The sequence below is a fragment of the Canis lupus genome, chromosome 37, assembly GCF_011100685.1.
Source record: "Canis lupus familiaris isolate Mischka breed German Shepherd chromosome 37, alternate assembly UU_Cfam_GSD_1.0, whole genome shotgun sequence".
In the NCBI taxonomy this organism is placed as follows: Eukaryota; Metazoa; Chordata; class Mammalia; order Carnivora; family Canidae; genus Canis; species Canis lupus.
The window spans coordinates 28,230,563-28,247,970 of record NC_049258.1 but is presented as its reverse complement, the minus strand read 5'-3'; the positions used below and the strand labels follow the sequence as shown (position 1 = coordinate 28,247,970).

General features: G+C 43.6%; 1 protein-coding gene across 3 annotated transcripts in view; it reads left to right on the top strand.

The window, feature by feature from the left end:
- PAX3 (paired box 3) overlaps positions 1–14,971 on the top strand; it is a 98,743-nt gene extending 83,772 nt beyond the window's left edge. For 2 of the 3 annotated variants that reach the window (XM_038585117.1, XM_038585116.1), the window contains exons 8-9: positions 13,524–13,770; positions 14,201–14,331. In XM_038585117.1, the coding sequence (XP_038441045.1) occupies positions 13,524–13,770; positions 14,201–14,235 (282 nt within the window). In that variant the 3' untranslated portion in view covers positions 14,236–14,331. Of the gene's footprint in view, positions 1–13,523; positions 13,771–14,200; positions 14,332–14,412 lie in introns of those variants that run through there. The other variant, XM_038585118.1, reaches the window with a different exon arrangement.
- The last annotated feature ends 2,437 nt before the right edge of the window (positions 14,972–17,408 follow it).

The window sequence follows — 17,408 nt, the reverse complement described above, 5'->3', positions numbered from 1 at the left end:
TGCAGTAGCGGCCTTCGGGGGAGAGGTTGTGTTGTCTTGTGCGGGGACAATACGGAGAGAACACGGGGAGGCCATGCCTTTCCCCTGCAGGCCGAGGCGGCGTGTTCCCAGCACCTTGCTGGACATGCAGGAGAGAAGGAATGCTGGTCTGGGATACAGAGTGCCAGGGAAACCCCACCATATGCTTAAGACATGAGACTAATTAACATCTGGCCCGTGTTCCTCCAATTAACTTTCCCTCCGCAAGAAACACTACCCTTACTGCGCCCCCTCCTCCACAACGTTCAGAGCCAAACCCCAAAAACAAGGCCAATTAATTTAACAAACTTTTATCATTCTGTGCCCTACCCCGTCCCTTGGCTCTAATCGCCATAGTTTTTGGTGACAGCGTCTAATGATTTCTTGAGTGAAATACAGTATCATTGGGGTTACGTGGTTTCTAGAAAGTTTTTCTTTTTTTTTTTTTCTTCTTTCTCTCTCTCTCTTTTTTCCGTTATGTTGTATACAAAAATGGGCCAACTTGGCTGCATTTAGGGTTCATCAACCATTGCAAATGATTCTTCAAATGTTTTGGGTTTGGTAAAACCTAAAACACATTTTGCCAAGCACTTTTCCTCCTTAATTTTTCAAACTGTGTATTTTAGGGAAAATTTGATCCATATGGTTTTGATTCATTTACTCTTATATCATTGACATTTTTTTTTTTCCTACGGAGCCATTTGATATCCAAGAAGCTTTCTGAGCCTTTCCTCCGTTCATTTTAAGCATTTTCTTCCTTAAAAAGAGGAAGTCCTCTTTGCAACCTCAGAGGCCATAAATTTTGAGCACTCTCTCAATTCAGCAATACTTAAAAATACATTTGGTATAAATCTGGATTATTATGAACACATTTTATGTTTAGAGCAGATGGGCAGAGATTTTTGTTTCTGGTTTATGAGTGAAACCAATGACAAAATAAGAAAATAGGCTTAGATTACCAAAAAAAAGTTTTGTTTTGAGGAACGTTTAACTGTTATTAATAAACCCGTATGGTAAGAGCTATGCTCGGAGGCCTCATTTCAAATTTTCATCCAGGTCTTGGATAAGATGTAATTGAATAACCGGTACACCTGTCCTATTTCATGGATAATCTACTGAGGAAAGAAAAAAATTCCCATAAAGTCCTGCGTACCAGGCTTAAAAATGCTTGGATGTTTGCTTGCCGCTCAACACTTCCGAAATGGAGCATACATAGGTCTGCACACCTCATCGAGCCTGTGGACCACGCGTCCGTCAAGTGTGGTCGCACGATCACAGCTCTGTGGGGATGGGACAGACCCAAGAAAGAGCAGATAGACCGTCATACGGACGAGGCTGTGGTTAATGGCAGAAGACAACTGGGATCAACTTTTGTTCTTATTCACATTTTACAAAAGCAAACCTTTAAGTCAACCACCCATCCCGTTGCCTTTAAAGAATAATATTAAAATTGAGATTATTAGTGTGTAATGTATGTAAATTGCATATTTGGTGGCAGCCACGCTTGTTAGGGAGCTTCTTCATTTCATGCATATATGTATTAGACCATCGTGGTTCCATTTCAAATCAGATTTCAATTGCTTAGCCCAGTGTCTTTTGACAAACATTTGTTAATCCCGAAACTTATTAGGGAGAAGCATTTAAGTGTTAATATGTGTACACAGAACTCAAGAATCCTTTTGATTTTGCTTGTCATTTCTTGCACCACAGTGTTCACAATTATCTCAGATTCCTTAGCTGCAGGGCAAGATGATGGTTCTTTGTCCAGCGAAGGAATAGGGGCTTTACCGCGGATCAGCTTGTTACGTGGATGAGGTATCGTCATTAGGAACAGTTGTGATGGATGTTTTTTTGCTGCATGCATGGAAGGAGAAATCTTTTGCACCGTGGCCTGGTAACTCCTTGACCTTTTCTTAGACCATTGATCCACGGGAAGGTGGTAAGGTTGACCCTGCTGGCGGGGCCGGCTTCCATTCCGGCTGTTTCTTTGGCCATCTTGGGGGACACGTGCAGAATCTGCTCAAGGCCAGGCCGTTGGTTTGGTCCATCTCACCCACAGGTTGCAGAATCGATGCCCTTAGCCCCGTGCAGAGCCAGACTGGCAGGTGGCCTGCCACCAACCCGCTTCCCAACAGAGGCACTTCCTTCCCTTTACACTCTCCAGAAACTCACCTGTGGAGGAAAAGGGAGTGATTTTGATTAAGGAGATTGGTTGGGTGTCAAACAAAGCTGGGCCGGAGAGACATTCCATGCAAAAGAGGCTGCCCCCGCCCCCAGCCTCCTTCTGTTTCATCTCTGGGGCAGCCTGGGAGCTCGAGGCAGGGATGCAGAGGCACGTGGGGTTGCGAAGGCTCCAGGCTGCTTATGCCCGTCAATGAGCCCACCTGGGCTCCACCAGGATCACCGGTGACCACACGTGTTTCCAGTGGGCTCTGCTCCTTGGGGGCACGTCGCTGTAATCCGTTTGTGGGAACAGGGCAGGCCGGAGCCCAGGCACTTGCTCCCCTCACAGAAGAGGCGGCGAGCCCTGCTTTATGTCACCTCTGGCAGGGCCTCTTGACTTTGTTACGGATTGCGAGAGAGTTTTGCAAGAAACAACTACTTGGCCCAAATTCCTTTTTTTTTTTTTTTTTTTTTTTTTAAAGAAGGCAGGGAGCAGCAGCATCAGTGACCGAGCCTTACATCATCTCCCTGAAATGAGCCACAAGCAAACCTTTCTTGCCGAATTAAGTGTGTGTGTGTCTGCTGAACTGATTCAAAGAGAAACACCGTCAGCTACTTTCCCCCGTACGTTGGACACATCGGATGAAGCAACCCTCTGGTTTGGGGGCCCATTTGAATTCCTTTAGCCATCAGGGAGGCACAATGGAGTGCGATAGCTAGGCCTACAACTAAGCTACTAGAATAAAAAGTTTGTCTTTGTAGCCAGTAAGGCATAGGCAAGCCGTGCTGGATTCTAGTGTGAGGCCAAGGGTCTGAATCAACCCTTTATATGTGGTTGGAATGCGATGTAAAGCTTTTAATTTATTACTGCATTTGCAAAATGGCAATATCTACAGAAATCTGAATACTTGCATATTTATTCAATTAGGGGCTGAATGTATGCTTTGTATTGCAGACACAGAGGACTGGACTTACTCATTAGTTGTGTACTATTTTTTGTTTTCTTTTTTTTCTAAAGAAATCTGTTTCTGCGAAACAGTCTGGGTCTCATCAGAGGTGTGTATTTTTGAATGTACGGTATAATACTTAAAAATTACTCTTGACATTTTAGCTAGAGTTGAGTGAACTAGAGTACCGGAGGTTAGTGATTGCATCATTCCTGCTGGTCAACGAAAAAAGATGGGCAGTTGTGAGACCACGAATTTTGGAGACTCACAGGGTGGATTTCCACCCGGAAGGGAATCTTTCCTACCTGTGACAGGATGGCAGCCCGTTCCCAGCGCTGAACCCCTGAAGGCAGCGGGCGTTATTTAAAATAAATAACTTATCTTCTCATCTCACCAAAAGCTGAGGTCTCATTTTGGGCAGCTTGCATTAGAAGGATCTAATTAAACTTTTGATTGACGAACCATCTGCAACGCTGAGCCTCTATCTGTGTGACTCCACCAGAAAATTTGTAGGTCAGTGGCAACCCTGCAGGTAGAATTTTTTCTTTCAGCCTCCGTTGATGTACCTTGGTGTCTTTGTACCTTGTGAAAACACACAACACAACCAGGCTGTATTATATGACAATGCGCCACGGCCCCCTTCACCAGGAGCTTCTAGAGGCGTGGGACTGGGTCCCGATCATCCTGGAACACCCAGGAAAAAAGCAGGGCCTCATCATAAAGCCTCGGACCCCATAGTGGGCTGCCTGAAATGGCGGTTTGGGGAGAATGGATTCTGAATCAACAGTTTGCTAAATGTTACAAATTATAGCCCTTCTTCTTTCTTTCTTTTCTTTCTTTCTTTCTTTCTTTCTTTCTTTCTTTCTTTCTTTCTTTCTTCTTTCTTCTTTCTTTCTTCTTTCTTTCTTTCTTTCTTCTTTCTTTCTTTCTTTCTTTCTTTCTTTCTTTCTTTCTTTCTTCTTTTTTTTTTTTTTTCTTAAGATTTTATTTATTTATTTGAGAGAGAGAAACCGAGCACGAGCGGGGAGGAGGAGGCAGAGGGAGAAGCAGGCTTCCCCCTGAGCAGGGAGCTTGGCATGGGCTCGATCCCAGGACCCAGGATCATGACCTGAGCCCAAGGCAGGTGCTTCACCAACAGAGCCCCCCGCCCAGGCTCCCCCCAACCCCGCCGCCTTTCAAAGTCCCAGGGCACATTAGCCTACTAAGGCTCTGACAAGTCTCGCAGTGTGGAAACATGTTTGTCTCACTCAGCGTTTTCTGGTTTAACTGTGGAGCCCTTTGGCTGCATATTAAACTATCAGGTTTCGAGGAACATTTCCTAGGAAGTGCTGAGTGAGACAAAACATGGGTGGAGACCCGCTCACGATTAGTCCACGTCTAAGACGTCTGCCTTGATTTTTTTTGTTGTTTTTTTTTACGCGTGATTCTTCTTTGTATGTGATGTCCGATGTTATCTTCCCCTTCCACCATCGTACCCCCATCTGTATGATAACTTAGCAGGCAAAAGAGTAATTTTAAGGAAGAGGCTGTAAACTGCTTAAAAATGTTCAGATAGACGTAGAGAGAGGAAGGAACTCCTGTATAGTGACTCGACTGCTGTGGGGATGGAACACCCTGATGTAAAGAAGGGGCCTCCAGGTCAAAAGCACAGATTCCTAAGCTCAGGCGTCACTCGCCAGCTGGGTGTCTTCGGGCAGGTTGCCTAGACTATCTGAGCCTCTGTTTCATCTTGTCAGACTGGGAAGGTCTGAAAAAAGAATCGTCCTACAGAGTGAGGCTGAGAAACACGGTACTTTGGAAATTCAAACGCTTTTTGGTCAAGCACTCATGCGATTGCAGCAGGCCTCTCACTACTGTTTACTCCAAAATAGCTGGGAACCTCTGGGAGACGACACAGAACAAAACAAAACCTTTGTGTTTGTCCTGCCAAAGATGGCAAATGTGGAAACTGAAAAGAAAGGCAGTTTCGTGGTGGACTGGAGTGTTCTCAGGTATTCTACTCAGACATTTTAAAGAACTAAGGACTTGAACGGGTGTCCGTTCAGGAGCCAGTAATTGTAATGTGTTTGAGACATGATAGTCCCTAGAAATACAATGTGCAGAACTTGGTTGTGTTTGAGAAATTCAGTTTGCAATAACATAAGAACTCAGGATGGCAGTAATAAGAGCCAACGGTCCTTTATACCATGGATGGGGCCAGGAGTGGGGGAAAAGACCGGGTTATGCTAATGGTTTCCTTTTATTATTCTTATTTTGATTTACTGAAATGTAATATTGACCTGAACACATTTTTAAAGATCTATAGCCAGCTCCTGTGGTCCTGGATTCCTCAAAGATAAGCAAATCTGATAGAGGCTATGCTATTTCTTTCAGGAAAGAGTAAAGGTAGTTAAAACAACAGATGAAATGGAAAAGTCTTAGAAAGTAAGGGACGATCTTACCAAGTAATTTTGAGTTATCAAGCGGGGAATGTTCTTTTAATTGCTAAATTATAAGGACTCCTTAATAATAATATAAATCGCTAAATTTATAAGGACTTTGTCCTTATAAATCCTAGAGGATTTTTAAGTCCTAGAGGAGCAGAGTTCGTTTCTGCAGCTCAAAGAACTATGTAAGTGGTTTCACCGTGGGCCCTAGATGGTTCCAGCATACACATCCAGTTGACTATGCAAGAGGAGACATAGCCACTGGCCAATTTATGATCAAGGACATAAGTAAATTTTCAGATAGAAAAGCAGCACAACATCTCTATTTGTTCAGCGCTCGTGGAACTGGGGTAATGGAGGGAATTGAAATACATAGGCTTTTAGGTTAGTGGGGTAGTAGCTGCTGTTCTTGGGAGACTGTACTCTCAGATGTTGTCCGATATCTAGAATTACTACAAGGTTCCATGCATCTTGTACAGATGCTTATTCCGCCTCACCACAAAGCCTGTGGAATAGGCCAGAACGTATTTCCTAAGAGGTATATTCATTCTTAGGCTTCTGCAAGGCTGTCCTCTGCTTTCCCACGGTTAATAGAGATAACCCTCTTGACATCTACTCATTAAATTAGTATCACTTGGTCTTTTCAGCTGACTCTTTCCTCTTTCTGAGAACACACTTTCTTTCACAGGAAAAGAAGGGTAGGGAAGCTTCTCTTCAGTGATCTTAGGCATTTAGTAGATGGAGTCCTATGACATTGACTTTGGGCAGCCATAGAACTATTTGCCTACATCACACTGGGTTTGGAGGAAAGAAGAGATTTCCTTGTTGAGATGGGCCACACCGTTTTCCTCCCTTAATAGGCTGTAATGTCTGTCTTCTGTGTTAGGGTATTGAGTGCAAGGGAAAATTTCAGGGGAAAGAGAATACAGTGCTGCCCAACATTCTTTGTTTCAGAGGGGCAGAGTTTAGATCCCTTTTTCTAGAAGCCAACATAGACTTCCAGTTTATAATATTTGTGTGTATGTGTGTGTGTGTGCACACGTGTGTGTGTATCTTAGAGCTGGGCAGTTAAGATGCAGCAAGATTTGCATTTATGAGTGGTCATGAGTGTGAATCTGCCCCGCAGTTCCTTGAATGCAGGTTTACTTTATGGGCGATTAGAGATGAAGTTTTAATCTGTCTCCCTCAAGTCCTGTGGGCTGGCCAAGTGTAGAGCTTTTCCCTTCCTAGATTTGGAATCCTAGGTCCCAAAGGGTCAATTAGTATTTAGCAAACATGTCCTGAGGTAGTCATGAAATTAAACCAAGATAGATGTCGGATTTTCCACAGTCATGTGTTCAGGCAGGTTTTTGAAGTGGTGACGGGTTTGATGGCTTACCTTTTGGAGGACAGCAGTGGTGGTGGTGGTGGTGGTGGTGGTGGTGGTGGTGGTGGTAAGAGTTAACAGCAGGTAATGCCATTCCTCCCAGAGAGAGTTTGAGACTCTCTATGTTAAGTGATGAATGAGGGTATCTGACCCACATCTGTTTTACATTAGAATGGAACATTGCCCTGACATCGTTAGGAGCATTTGTCAAGATTCCCTGGACAGAGCTTCTGTAAATTACATGCTGCAAATGTGTCAGGGTCAGATAAGAGGATATCATTAACTCCCTCAAGTTAACTCAGGGCTGTGTCGGTCCACCTTAATAGGCTAACAGCCAACAATTTTCCTTGAGCCGTTTTGTTATATTTTTCATTCATAGAAGAAAAAAAGTCCATGCTATCCACTCCCCCCCCACCTCCAATATTGCACATGTTCTTTTCTCATAAATCATATTAATTGTAGACATGGTCACAAAGCATATTAAATGCAGGCATGCGTAAATGAATTAAAACATATGAGAATTTTATGACGACCCATGGTGGGTCTAACATGGTCAAATACCAACTGTATTAACTGGCATACTTTTTCATTTAGGTGGCATAGGCTTTTTCTGAATGGGCCTTATTTTATTGATAATAGATGGACACGATCATCATTGGCTGGAAGTAAACAATATATATATGCGCGTGTGTGTATGTGGGTGTACACGTCATTGTTGCAAGCTGTTCCTATGTCGAGTTTTGCCTGGATTTATATTTTAGTCAGCAGTGCCTGGAGAATATTGTTATCAATTTAACAGCTTAGCTCTATTGAGAAGTAGGTGCTCTAAAGCACTGAGACATAAAAGTTATTCTGGGATGGGTCATGGGGCTGCAGAGGAGAGCACATCTGTCACTCAGAGTTTTTCTGAGACAAGACTTACTATGCTCTTTACAAATAGAACTTAGAATTACATGCAGCATATGAGCCACACTTGTCTGGCGCTCATACTCTTTAATCATGCATATTAAACATAGCTCCTTGCAAAATAGAAGCTAAGGAGCCAAGGATTGAAATAAAAATGAAGGATGTGTTTAGCTGGATATTTTACAAGCACTGGTTTTTCTATCTGGTTGGGTAAAGAAAGGGCGGGCATGCCCTCCCCGTAACTGTGGGTGTGGGTGAGAAGGTCACCATTCTTACCTTAAAGAAACTTCTGCCCTCAGGCAACTTCCCTCTTACAGCTTTTAAGCAGACAGGGCCAAAAATCTAATTATTTAGATTCTAATCAACTGCAGGATAATTCCTAAGGCATTTGAATCTGAAGGCAACATTCTGGTTCTCAGTTGTTCACATTTAGGCATTTCAAGGCTCAAGGATACAGTCAGTGAAATTTAACCATCAGAGGACTCCTGTAGCATCTGTGCTAGCAAAACACATTTAGACATGTGAGCATTTTGGCTTGGTTTTGAAAATAAATTGTATCCAAATTAAAAATATATATAGCCAGTAAACACAGTTTTGGAGGGGAAGGTAGAAACTTAAAAAGCAAACCTCTTTATATCATATGTAGCTGTATTTCACAGCTATATTTTCTAAAACATACAGAAATGTGTATCATTAAATGTTAAATCACAAGGATATCTGATTACTTAAGAATCAAAAAGAAAGTAAGGACACGAACCAGGATCCCTACTAAGGAAAAAAGACGCGCCTGGATGTACAGCATAATTTGCTAAATCATTTGAGATTTCTGATTAGCTCTGAGCCCTTGCAACTGACAGCAAAACCATAACACTTAGGCTAAGACAAATATTTTCCAGATACATCGTTTTGAACGTAAGTCTTCATTTGGCCTACAGATTTTTATCTTTTATATTTAATCATACGATAGGAAAATTAATTCAAGAGAAATATGGCATGAAGCAATGGTAAAAAGGCTCATTTTTCCTGAACCATATAATCTTCCAATCAAGATATAAACAACCTATTTGGAATTCTGAAACTTGAAATGACCTTCAAGAATCTTTTGAAAATGTCTCTAATAATTCAAATGACGGAGAGATCAGAGTAAGTGTTGGCACACGATTCTAAGGCTTTGGATTTTTTAAAAAGGTTATCCATAAAACCGTTTAGAAAGGTTGTCTCAGAAGTGTTTTTGGAGGTAACGATTTACAAATATACTTAATAGTTGTTGTTTTTTTCCCCAGACGTGTTACCTAGGAGTTGTACTCAATGCGAAATTCTCTTCCTACATCCCTTCCCAGTGGGCAGAACAGGGAACGTTATTATAGGAAAATTCTTTCTGGTCATTGCATCTCCTGGACTTACCTGCCATTTAGTAAGAGTGTGGTCAGTGTTCCGTAGACAGAAATGAATAGCCCTGAGTTTATTTATTTTTCTTTGAAAAATAATAAATATACGTCCCTTAACCCCAAATTAAAAAAAAATCAGGCAAATATGCCAGTCCTGTTAGTAGAAACAGCTTACTAGTGGTCTATGAGTGGGAGGAAGACACCCCACTTTGCAGCAAATGAAGATTTTATCTTAGATTTTTGAATGACATATGGCTTGTAGGAAAAGCATATATATATATATATATATATATATATATATATATATATATATATATATAAAAGAAGTGGTGACGATATTCTTAGACAATATGACTGGAAGACATTCCATAACCATATTTGTGGGAGTTTTAAGAAGTTCATTTACCAAAAAAAAAAAAAAAAAAAAAAAAAAAAGAAGTTCATTTACCAACTTGTTTGTACAGCGAAAAAGAAATTTCCATAGCTTCCCTCCAACCACATGAAATACAAAATAGCTTTTAAAGAAATGTACATAAAAGTGTAATGGGACCCTTCCATAGAGGTTTGAGGTTTTAAATGATGTTAGGGGAAAGTAATGCATTTTGTATTGATATGTTCACTATTTTTATTTTCCAACAGATTTCCTTTTCAATTTTCAATTAGAAGTTCTTAAAAAGATGTGTCTATTTCTCATGTTTTATCCACATGAAATATAGAAATAAACCATATTAGTTTCTAATTATTTGTTAATTTCCATTTTGGGCCATAGGTAGGAGAGTATTAGTGCCTCTTTCCCTTCCTTATACAATTCTCAAGAAAGAAATCGCGATGACAAATTGTGACCATCGCAGGGGAAATTAGAACTTGTGGTAGAATGTCTGTCTCTTGGACTCTATCAGGGAAGTCAAGGGGAGCAAGGATAATTGATCGTTGGTCCTTTTAATTTTTCACATTAGCCATGGCAAATGCAGGGCTGCTGAGCTAAGGGCTCTTGCTCCAGCAGAAACTGTCCCTGGCTTTCCAGTATGTGCCATGGGTGATACTGAAAGGAAGACCCTGCATGGATTCCTTCTGTTCCATTGGGTCATGCTCCCAACGTCTTAAGGACACCGTGTCCTGGAACCTTAAGGGACTATCTTTCTGTTGCCCTGGGATGTTGCTCTGTGTCTTATCCATCCTCCGGGAGATGTACTTCTAGGTCTTAGATGTAAAGACCTGTCCTAAAGTATTTTCTAAATCAATAACTGCAGAAAGTTGCTCCATGAACATCATAAGCTGAATTTTGCTTACAGGAAGGAGTCATTTCTTCTCTTTTACAATCTTCATGGTTTCCTCCCGTGGACAGAATTATTACTGCTTTCAAAGTTATGCAAACGAGAAATATATGGCAGAGGCTTAAAAAAAGTTTATCACACAAATGTACATATAGCTCATGGGAGAGTGTGCATTTTTTGAATAACATTTTGCTCTGACTCTTCAACTATGATTGTGTTTAGAGTTTTCCATTTTCCCTTAAAGTGATATAATTTTAACTAAGTTTCAAGTAAGTATTTTCATGAAGGATGCTATTGATTTAAACATGACTCTATTTTATCCCGGTCCATTGGCCATTTTTTTCTTCTCTGGATTAACATAATCACAAAATTGCTTTTTTCCCCCTAAGTGTTTGTTTTTACTTAGCACAGTTTATTTACAGTAAAATATTTGCACCCTGTGTCATTATCATGGACGTGGTCACACTTGTTATATTTTTATCTTCCCCATCCATTCTTGCTCATCAGACCAAAGAGGTACCTTTGAGTTGAAAGGGAGCATGACATGCTTGACACTGAACAACCTCTATTTTAGATCCTTTTCTTCTAGTAGACATGCCTGAATAATTTGGGCTGCAATAAAATGCTTAATAATAAATTAGTATATCAATAGCATTTTTGTGAATCTTTCAAGTATATGTACCATAAATCACCTGTACAAACTCAGAGGCAAAACAAAACAAAAACAAAACAAAAACCCAAAACCCAAAACCCCCAAAACAAAAACAAAGCCATGTAGGTGGAAGAACATTCAGAAAATAACTTAAATGCATTCTGGGTTATGTTCAGGTTTTTTAAATGAGAAAATGAAGTAATTACTATAAACAGTGTTGGGTAGAGCCCATGAGGGCCCCACGTTCTGGTGACTGTCCTGGAATTCTGAATCTACTGGCTCTTTATTTTGTGACTCTCACTTTCCCCAAATCCCCAGTGAAATAAAACTACTCTCTGTCACATAGGATTATTTTTTAGAATACAAATCGTTCTTAAAGCTTTTTAAAACGCTATTTCACCATATAACTCAAGAAAATTTAGGTCCCCTGGACCATCTTTAAAAAAGTGGGTCTTGCCATGTTGCTTTCCGCATGCTGGCCCCCACTTCCCACACGCTCACACCCACAACTCAGATGAGAAGGCAGACAAGGAGACATACAGGGAAAGGTGAGGGAAATTGGTGGTTGGTTTAAAATAGAGGTAAAAAGGGTCTTCCATAGAAGGTGGTGAGCAGACCTGCCCCTTTTGTCTCTTGGGGCTGTTGAAAATAGATCAGTTTAAAGCTGAATTTCAAGCAGATTTTGTTTAGCTATGAGGATCACCCAGACACCTCCCAAAGGGGATTGTGGCATCGTTGGTTTTGGAATCTAATTTAAGCCATCTTCTCTGGGATGCAAGACTAGTCCCTCTGTCCCACCTTGCTGGCACCCCTAACATCCCGGGTTCTGTGTCCTGGATGACCTTGGTGGACACCATGAGGCCGAAGTCAGGGCTCGGGGCTTCCCGCTAACCTCCCCTCTTGTTCTTGCAACTTCAACCCCTGTGTGCTTCAGGCTTCCTCAGCTATGGCAGAGATATCACGGCCTCATGTGCGGCAAAGGGCTCCTGCACCCACACACTCGGGAAACAGGTCACCCTTTGTTGGAGGCTCTTCACCCAGTACCTGATTTCTTCTGCAGTTATTTCGTGACCCCTGCCGCTAGATGGGACGGGGTGGAGAAGAGTCACTCCCACCCTCTGGTGGCCTTTCCAGCTGCCAGATTAATTAGCCACTTACTTCCATGGCCAGGAGCTGCAAGGGTCAGCGAGCTTGAGTGTGCAAAACACATCCCTGTGCGATCTGAACCTTGTTCTGTGATCACAAGGTGGTGGTGGGGTTTTGTTTTTGTTTTTCCTTTTAACAGTTCTCGTTCTTCAGGGTTATTTACAAAACTGAACAGAGTTTTTACAACGTGCTTGCATTTGGAGCTTTTCTTCCCTTTTAACACCTTCTTGTATATTAAATGTTTAGATACGAAATGAGAAGACAAGTCATGGAGGCAGTTACTTACCTGGTGGAGAGTTAATTACCAGGTCCATCCATCCATCATCCTTCCTTCCTTCTTTCCTTCCCTCCCTCCCTAATATGTGTCAAGTACCATGTTAGGTGCTAGGAATATAAAGGTGAGTAGGTTATTGCCCTCAAAACTCTCATAATTCAAAATAGGTGACCAAAGTCATGACTGCACAGTGCGAGGGATGAGTTAAGCCCTCTGGGGCATCAGGGAGAGACTAATTATCTCTGATGACCTAAGGATGGCCAAGATAAGGAGAGGAACTTTCTTAAGAGGGAATACTACGTGGGCAGCCTGGGTGGCTCAGCGGTTTAGCACCGCCTTCAGCCCAGGGCGTGATCCTGGAGTCCCAGGATCGGGTCCCGCATCGGGTCCCTGCATGGAGCCTGCTTCTCCCTCGGCCTGTGTCTCTGCCTCTCTCTCTGTGTCTCTCATAAATAAATAAAATCTCTTAAAAAAAAAAAAAACAAAAGAGGGGATACTACAAGAACAGATGCAGGTGTCTTAAAACATAACAAAATTTTATTTGAATCCATCGAATTTTAAAATATATATAAGCTACTGTCTGTTTAAAGTCACATGTGAAACTTCCAGATGTACATATGATTATTCTGTGTTTGATATGAACAGATATAATTCCTCCCTCCTTCCTTCTGTTCCCCCTTCCTCCCCCCATCTTTGATATTCTATTTATTTATTTATTTATTTATTTATTTATTTATTTATTTATTTAGAAATTCTAGTCCGATTTTATCCCTGGAGGCGCGGCGAGGCTCGCTCTCCGCGTGTCCCCCCTGCGCCTCGAACCCGCCGTTCCCCTGGGCACCCCCCGGCCCGGCACCCGGCACCCAGCATCCCCCCCCGTGGCACCCAGCCCCCTGCCGACAGCTGGGCCGTAAGAGCCGGTCGGCAAAGGCGCCCCGCGAGCTCACCGCCTGTCCCCTCCAGGTAATGGGACTGCTGGCCAACCACGGCGGCGTGCCGCACCAGCCCCAGACCGACTACGCTCTGTCGCCTCTCACCGGGGGCCTGGAACCTGCCACCACGGTGTCGGCCAGCTGCAGCCAGAGACTAGACCACATGAAGAGCTTGGACAGCCTGCCGACGTCTCAGTCCTACTGTCCACCCACCTACAGCAGCACGGGCTACAGCATGGACCCGGTGCCGGGCTACCAGTACGGGCAGTACGGACAAAGTGAGCCTCGGTCCCTCGGGGGCGGGATGGGCCCGGCGGCCCCTGGCAGCCTCGTGGCGAAGCGGCCGACGGTTCCGGCCGGGGCCCCCTTGCATAATTATTTTCTTGACCGATGTCAACAACATCTTGCGGTTATTAATTGCTGAGATGTGAAACCTGATTGCCACTAGGTAAAACACGAGGGTTGGCCAAAATGAAACAACCCCTGGCATTAGAAACACATGTTCTTAATGAGGTCAGCTCAAGGATCATCTGGGGTATAATCCCAAGGACACAGACTTGTGTCAAACTTGTCTCAGGAATAAAAATATTAGTCTCGATCCTTTGATACCACGGTATTAAATATGACATTGTCAGCCTGTAGCTGATTTTGCCCCGTGCTGTGAGTTGTCCTAGCGTGACCTAAAAAGCTACGTGTGTTTCCTTACAGGTGCCTTTCATTATCTCAAGCCAGATATCGCCTAAGTGAACTGTCCACTTGGAAGCTCAAACTGGCCCTGTTTCCGGTCTCCACAGCCTCCACGTGAAGGATCTTCTCAGAAAAAAAAGCAAATCACCTTTTTTTTGGGGTGGGGTGGGGTGGGGGGCAGTCTCTCCAAGGAGACGGAGAAGAGTGATTGATTTTTTTTTTTCCTCCAGTAGTTGGTTTCAAATTCTTTTGAACATGTCGGACAGAAGCAGCGGAAGGAAGGCAGGCCTGGAACAGTCAAAAGATAAATGCAACATTTTAAGGCAATGATTGAACGTGGCTACACATCAAATCCCCCGACTCTTTAGTGCCGATGATCAAGGAGCTAAAACATTCCATTTGTGTGTGTGCGTGCGCGTGCGCGCGTGTCTGTGTGTGTGAGGCTCATCCGGACTGGCTCAGGCACGCAGAATGTACTAAAACCTAGGCGGAGAGCACTCTAAATATAACCCGGTTGATGCTCGATGCTGACACTTAGACAATTGAAAAACTGCTCACGTACCGAAGCAGGAATGGAGGAGTCCTTGACTTTTACACACTGGAAATTGATATAAAAAGAAATGGCACCATTTTTTTTTTTTTTTTTTTTAGGAAGTTAGGCTAGATGTAAAGGACCTCCCAAATAAATTATTTGTGATCTTGTCCTCATTGGTAACCCGGTTGTCAATAAACATCCCGGGCGGACGGCCTTGCTACCAGGATGTGGGATGGCAGGAAGAGAAGCTCGTCTCCTTCCCCGGGGGGGGGGGGGGGGGGGGGGGGGCAGGTATGGGACAATTTCTCCCCGTTCATTTTCATTTTGAAGCCAACCTGGCCGGGTGGGGGAGGGCGCGGTGGAGAAGAAGTGACGTGCATTCCCACAGCTGCTTATCGGTGTGCAATACTGTGTACCTCACGGACGCTTTGGCCACGGCCAGGGCCGTAGAAACAGAATCAGAACTCTATTTTTGCAGGTGCTTTATTTTCGCAGCCCATGATTCATTGCAGTAGGATGCGTGACGTTCGCCATTTAATGGACATCCAACACCCGGCTTGCTCCTTTGGACTAGAGACCGTGTTCCAGAATAACACTTTTAAGATGACGACGTTTACATTCTTCTCTTTTTCTATGAAAGGCAGGGCAAGAGCAGAAATGTCCACGTGGCTCTCATGTACTGTTTAAATTATACAAGGATACCCAATATTAAAAGATTATAGGAACTGAGGTTTACATACGTTTGTGTGGTGACATTGTAGAATGTCAATAAATTTGTTTTTCGAGGTGTTAAGAGGAACGAGAAGGTGGAAGGCAGTGTTATTTATTTCTTTCAATTCTTGGAACCATGAACGAGGTAGGCACAAATACATTCCCTTTAGAGTTAGGAGCGATGACGTAGTGGGTTAGTGAGACTAGACGTAGTTTCAGGTTAGTTCATACATTGGTCGTAGAGGGTGATGGGTCGAGAGAAGTGCTATCTTTGTGTTGCAGCCTCAACCAACAACGATGTGTTGTAAAAATGTCTTTCATGTAAAAAGTGCAGTAAATATTTACTATTTATAATGAATAAACAGTTATGAGAATTTGCCCAGCACTGCTTTTTTGGGGGAACTGGCGGTGAATATAGCGCCAATAAAAACTTGCATCTGAAAAGTGACCAGAACACGTGCTTTGAGGCCAGCGGGGCCCTTTGGGATCAGATAGGGTCACACATCCCACTCTCGTGTTCTCTGGAAGAAGCTTGGCGAAGCACACTTTTTAAGTGATGGAAGCTTTAACATTTGTAGACGTGGTATTAGAAAGGCCCTTACGTCCACGTTTCCCTCTCTCTGGTCCTCGGAGCTAGCAAATCCCTTCACTATCACGGCGGGAGCGTGTCTTCCAGACAGAGTGCCTTCTCCGTCTTCATCCCCAGTGGTCATCGCCACCGGAATTTTTATTGAAAGCTTTCATATTGGGTCATTCATTTTATTTTAGAAGCTTTTTTCACCCTTCATGGCAAACCTCGCAGCCCATTTCATTCATTCTTTCCTCCTCCTTCTGCTCCCCTTCCTTTCCTGCGTCCCTCCCCTGCTCCCTCTCTCCCTTCAATACTTTGCAAACCGTTGACCGAGAGTCTGAACGTGCCAAGCGTGGTGCTTGGTCCTGGCGTTGGGCGATGCTGACAGCCTCGTGGCGCGCCGGGGGAGGAAATGCACAGTTGCAAGAAAGCGTGAAGACTGTTTTTATCGAGCAAATAATCACAACACCCTCTGAGGCTCTTACTTGCGTTAACCCATTTACTCCTCCCGACATCTTCTGTGAGGCAGGCGTCATTGACATTCCTATTTCACAGAGGAGGAAACTGAGGCATAAGATGCTTATGTGAGATGAACCGGCGGCAGAGCTGGGATTTGAGTCCAGGCAGACCGATTCCAGAGCCTATGCACCCATACTCCCCCTTCTGCCTCCTTAAGTCCAGACCAGTGACGGAAAACCCACCTTATGGTCAAAGATCCAGAAAGATCTAAAGGAGCTCCGTCCAATTCAGTCAGCGGCTAGCCACGCGTGGCTCTTCAAATTTATAATAATTAGAAGTGAACAAAGCTAAACACTTGACCCCGCAGGTGCACCAGCTGCCTCTCAAGTGGGCATATGGGGCCGCGTGGATCAGGGCCCGGCTGTCATTGCAGAACCTTCTGCTCCTCAGTGCTGATCTAAGGCATGTCTTCCTAAACCCCCAGACTTGGGGCAGCCTGGGTGGCTCAGCGGTTTAGCGCCACCTTCAGCTTGGGGTGTGATCCTGGGGTCCCGGGATCGAGTCCCGTGTCGGTTTCCTGCATGGGGCCTGCTGCTCCCTCGGCCTGTGTCTCTGCCTCTCTCTCTCTCTGTCTGTCTCTCTGTCTCTCATGAATAAATAAACAAACAAAAACCCAAACAACCCTGGACTTGAAGGGCAGTAGGTGAAATTTCCGAATTCTTTAAATGTGTTAGATGTTCTTAGCTCACGTGCTCGTCCTTCCAGTCAAATATGTTGCTCTTTTCCTGACAATTGTCTATTCCAAAAATATTTTAAGAAGACGAAAGGAAGGTGATCTTTACTAAACATTTTTGTTGTCTTGTCCTCCCCCAATCCTGTGAGGTGGGCAACCTTAGCCCCAAGTGACAGATGAGTGCACCGAGGTCCCGAGCTAGTCCTTAGTCCGGCCGACA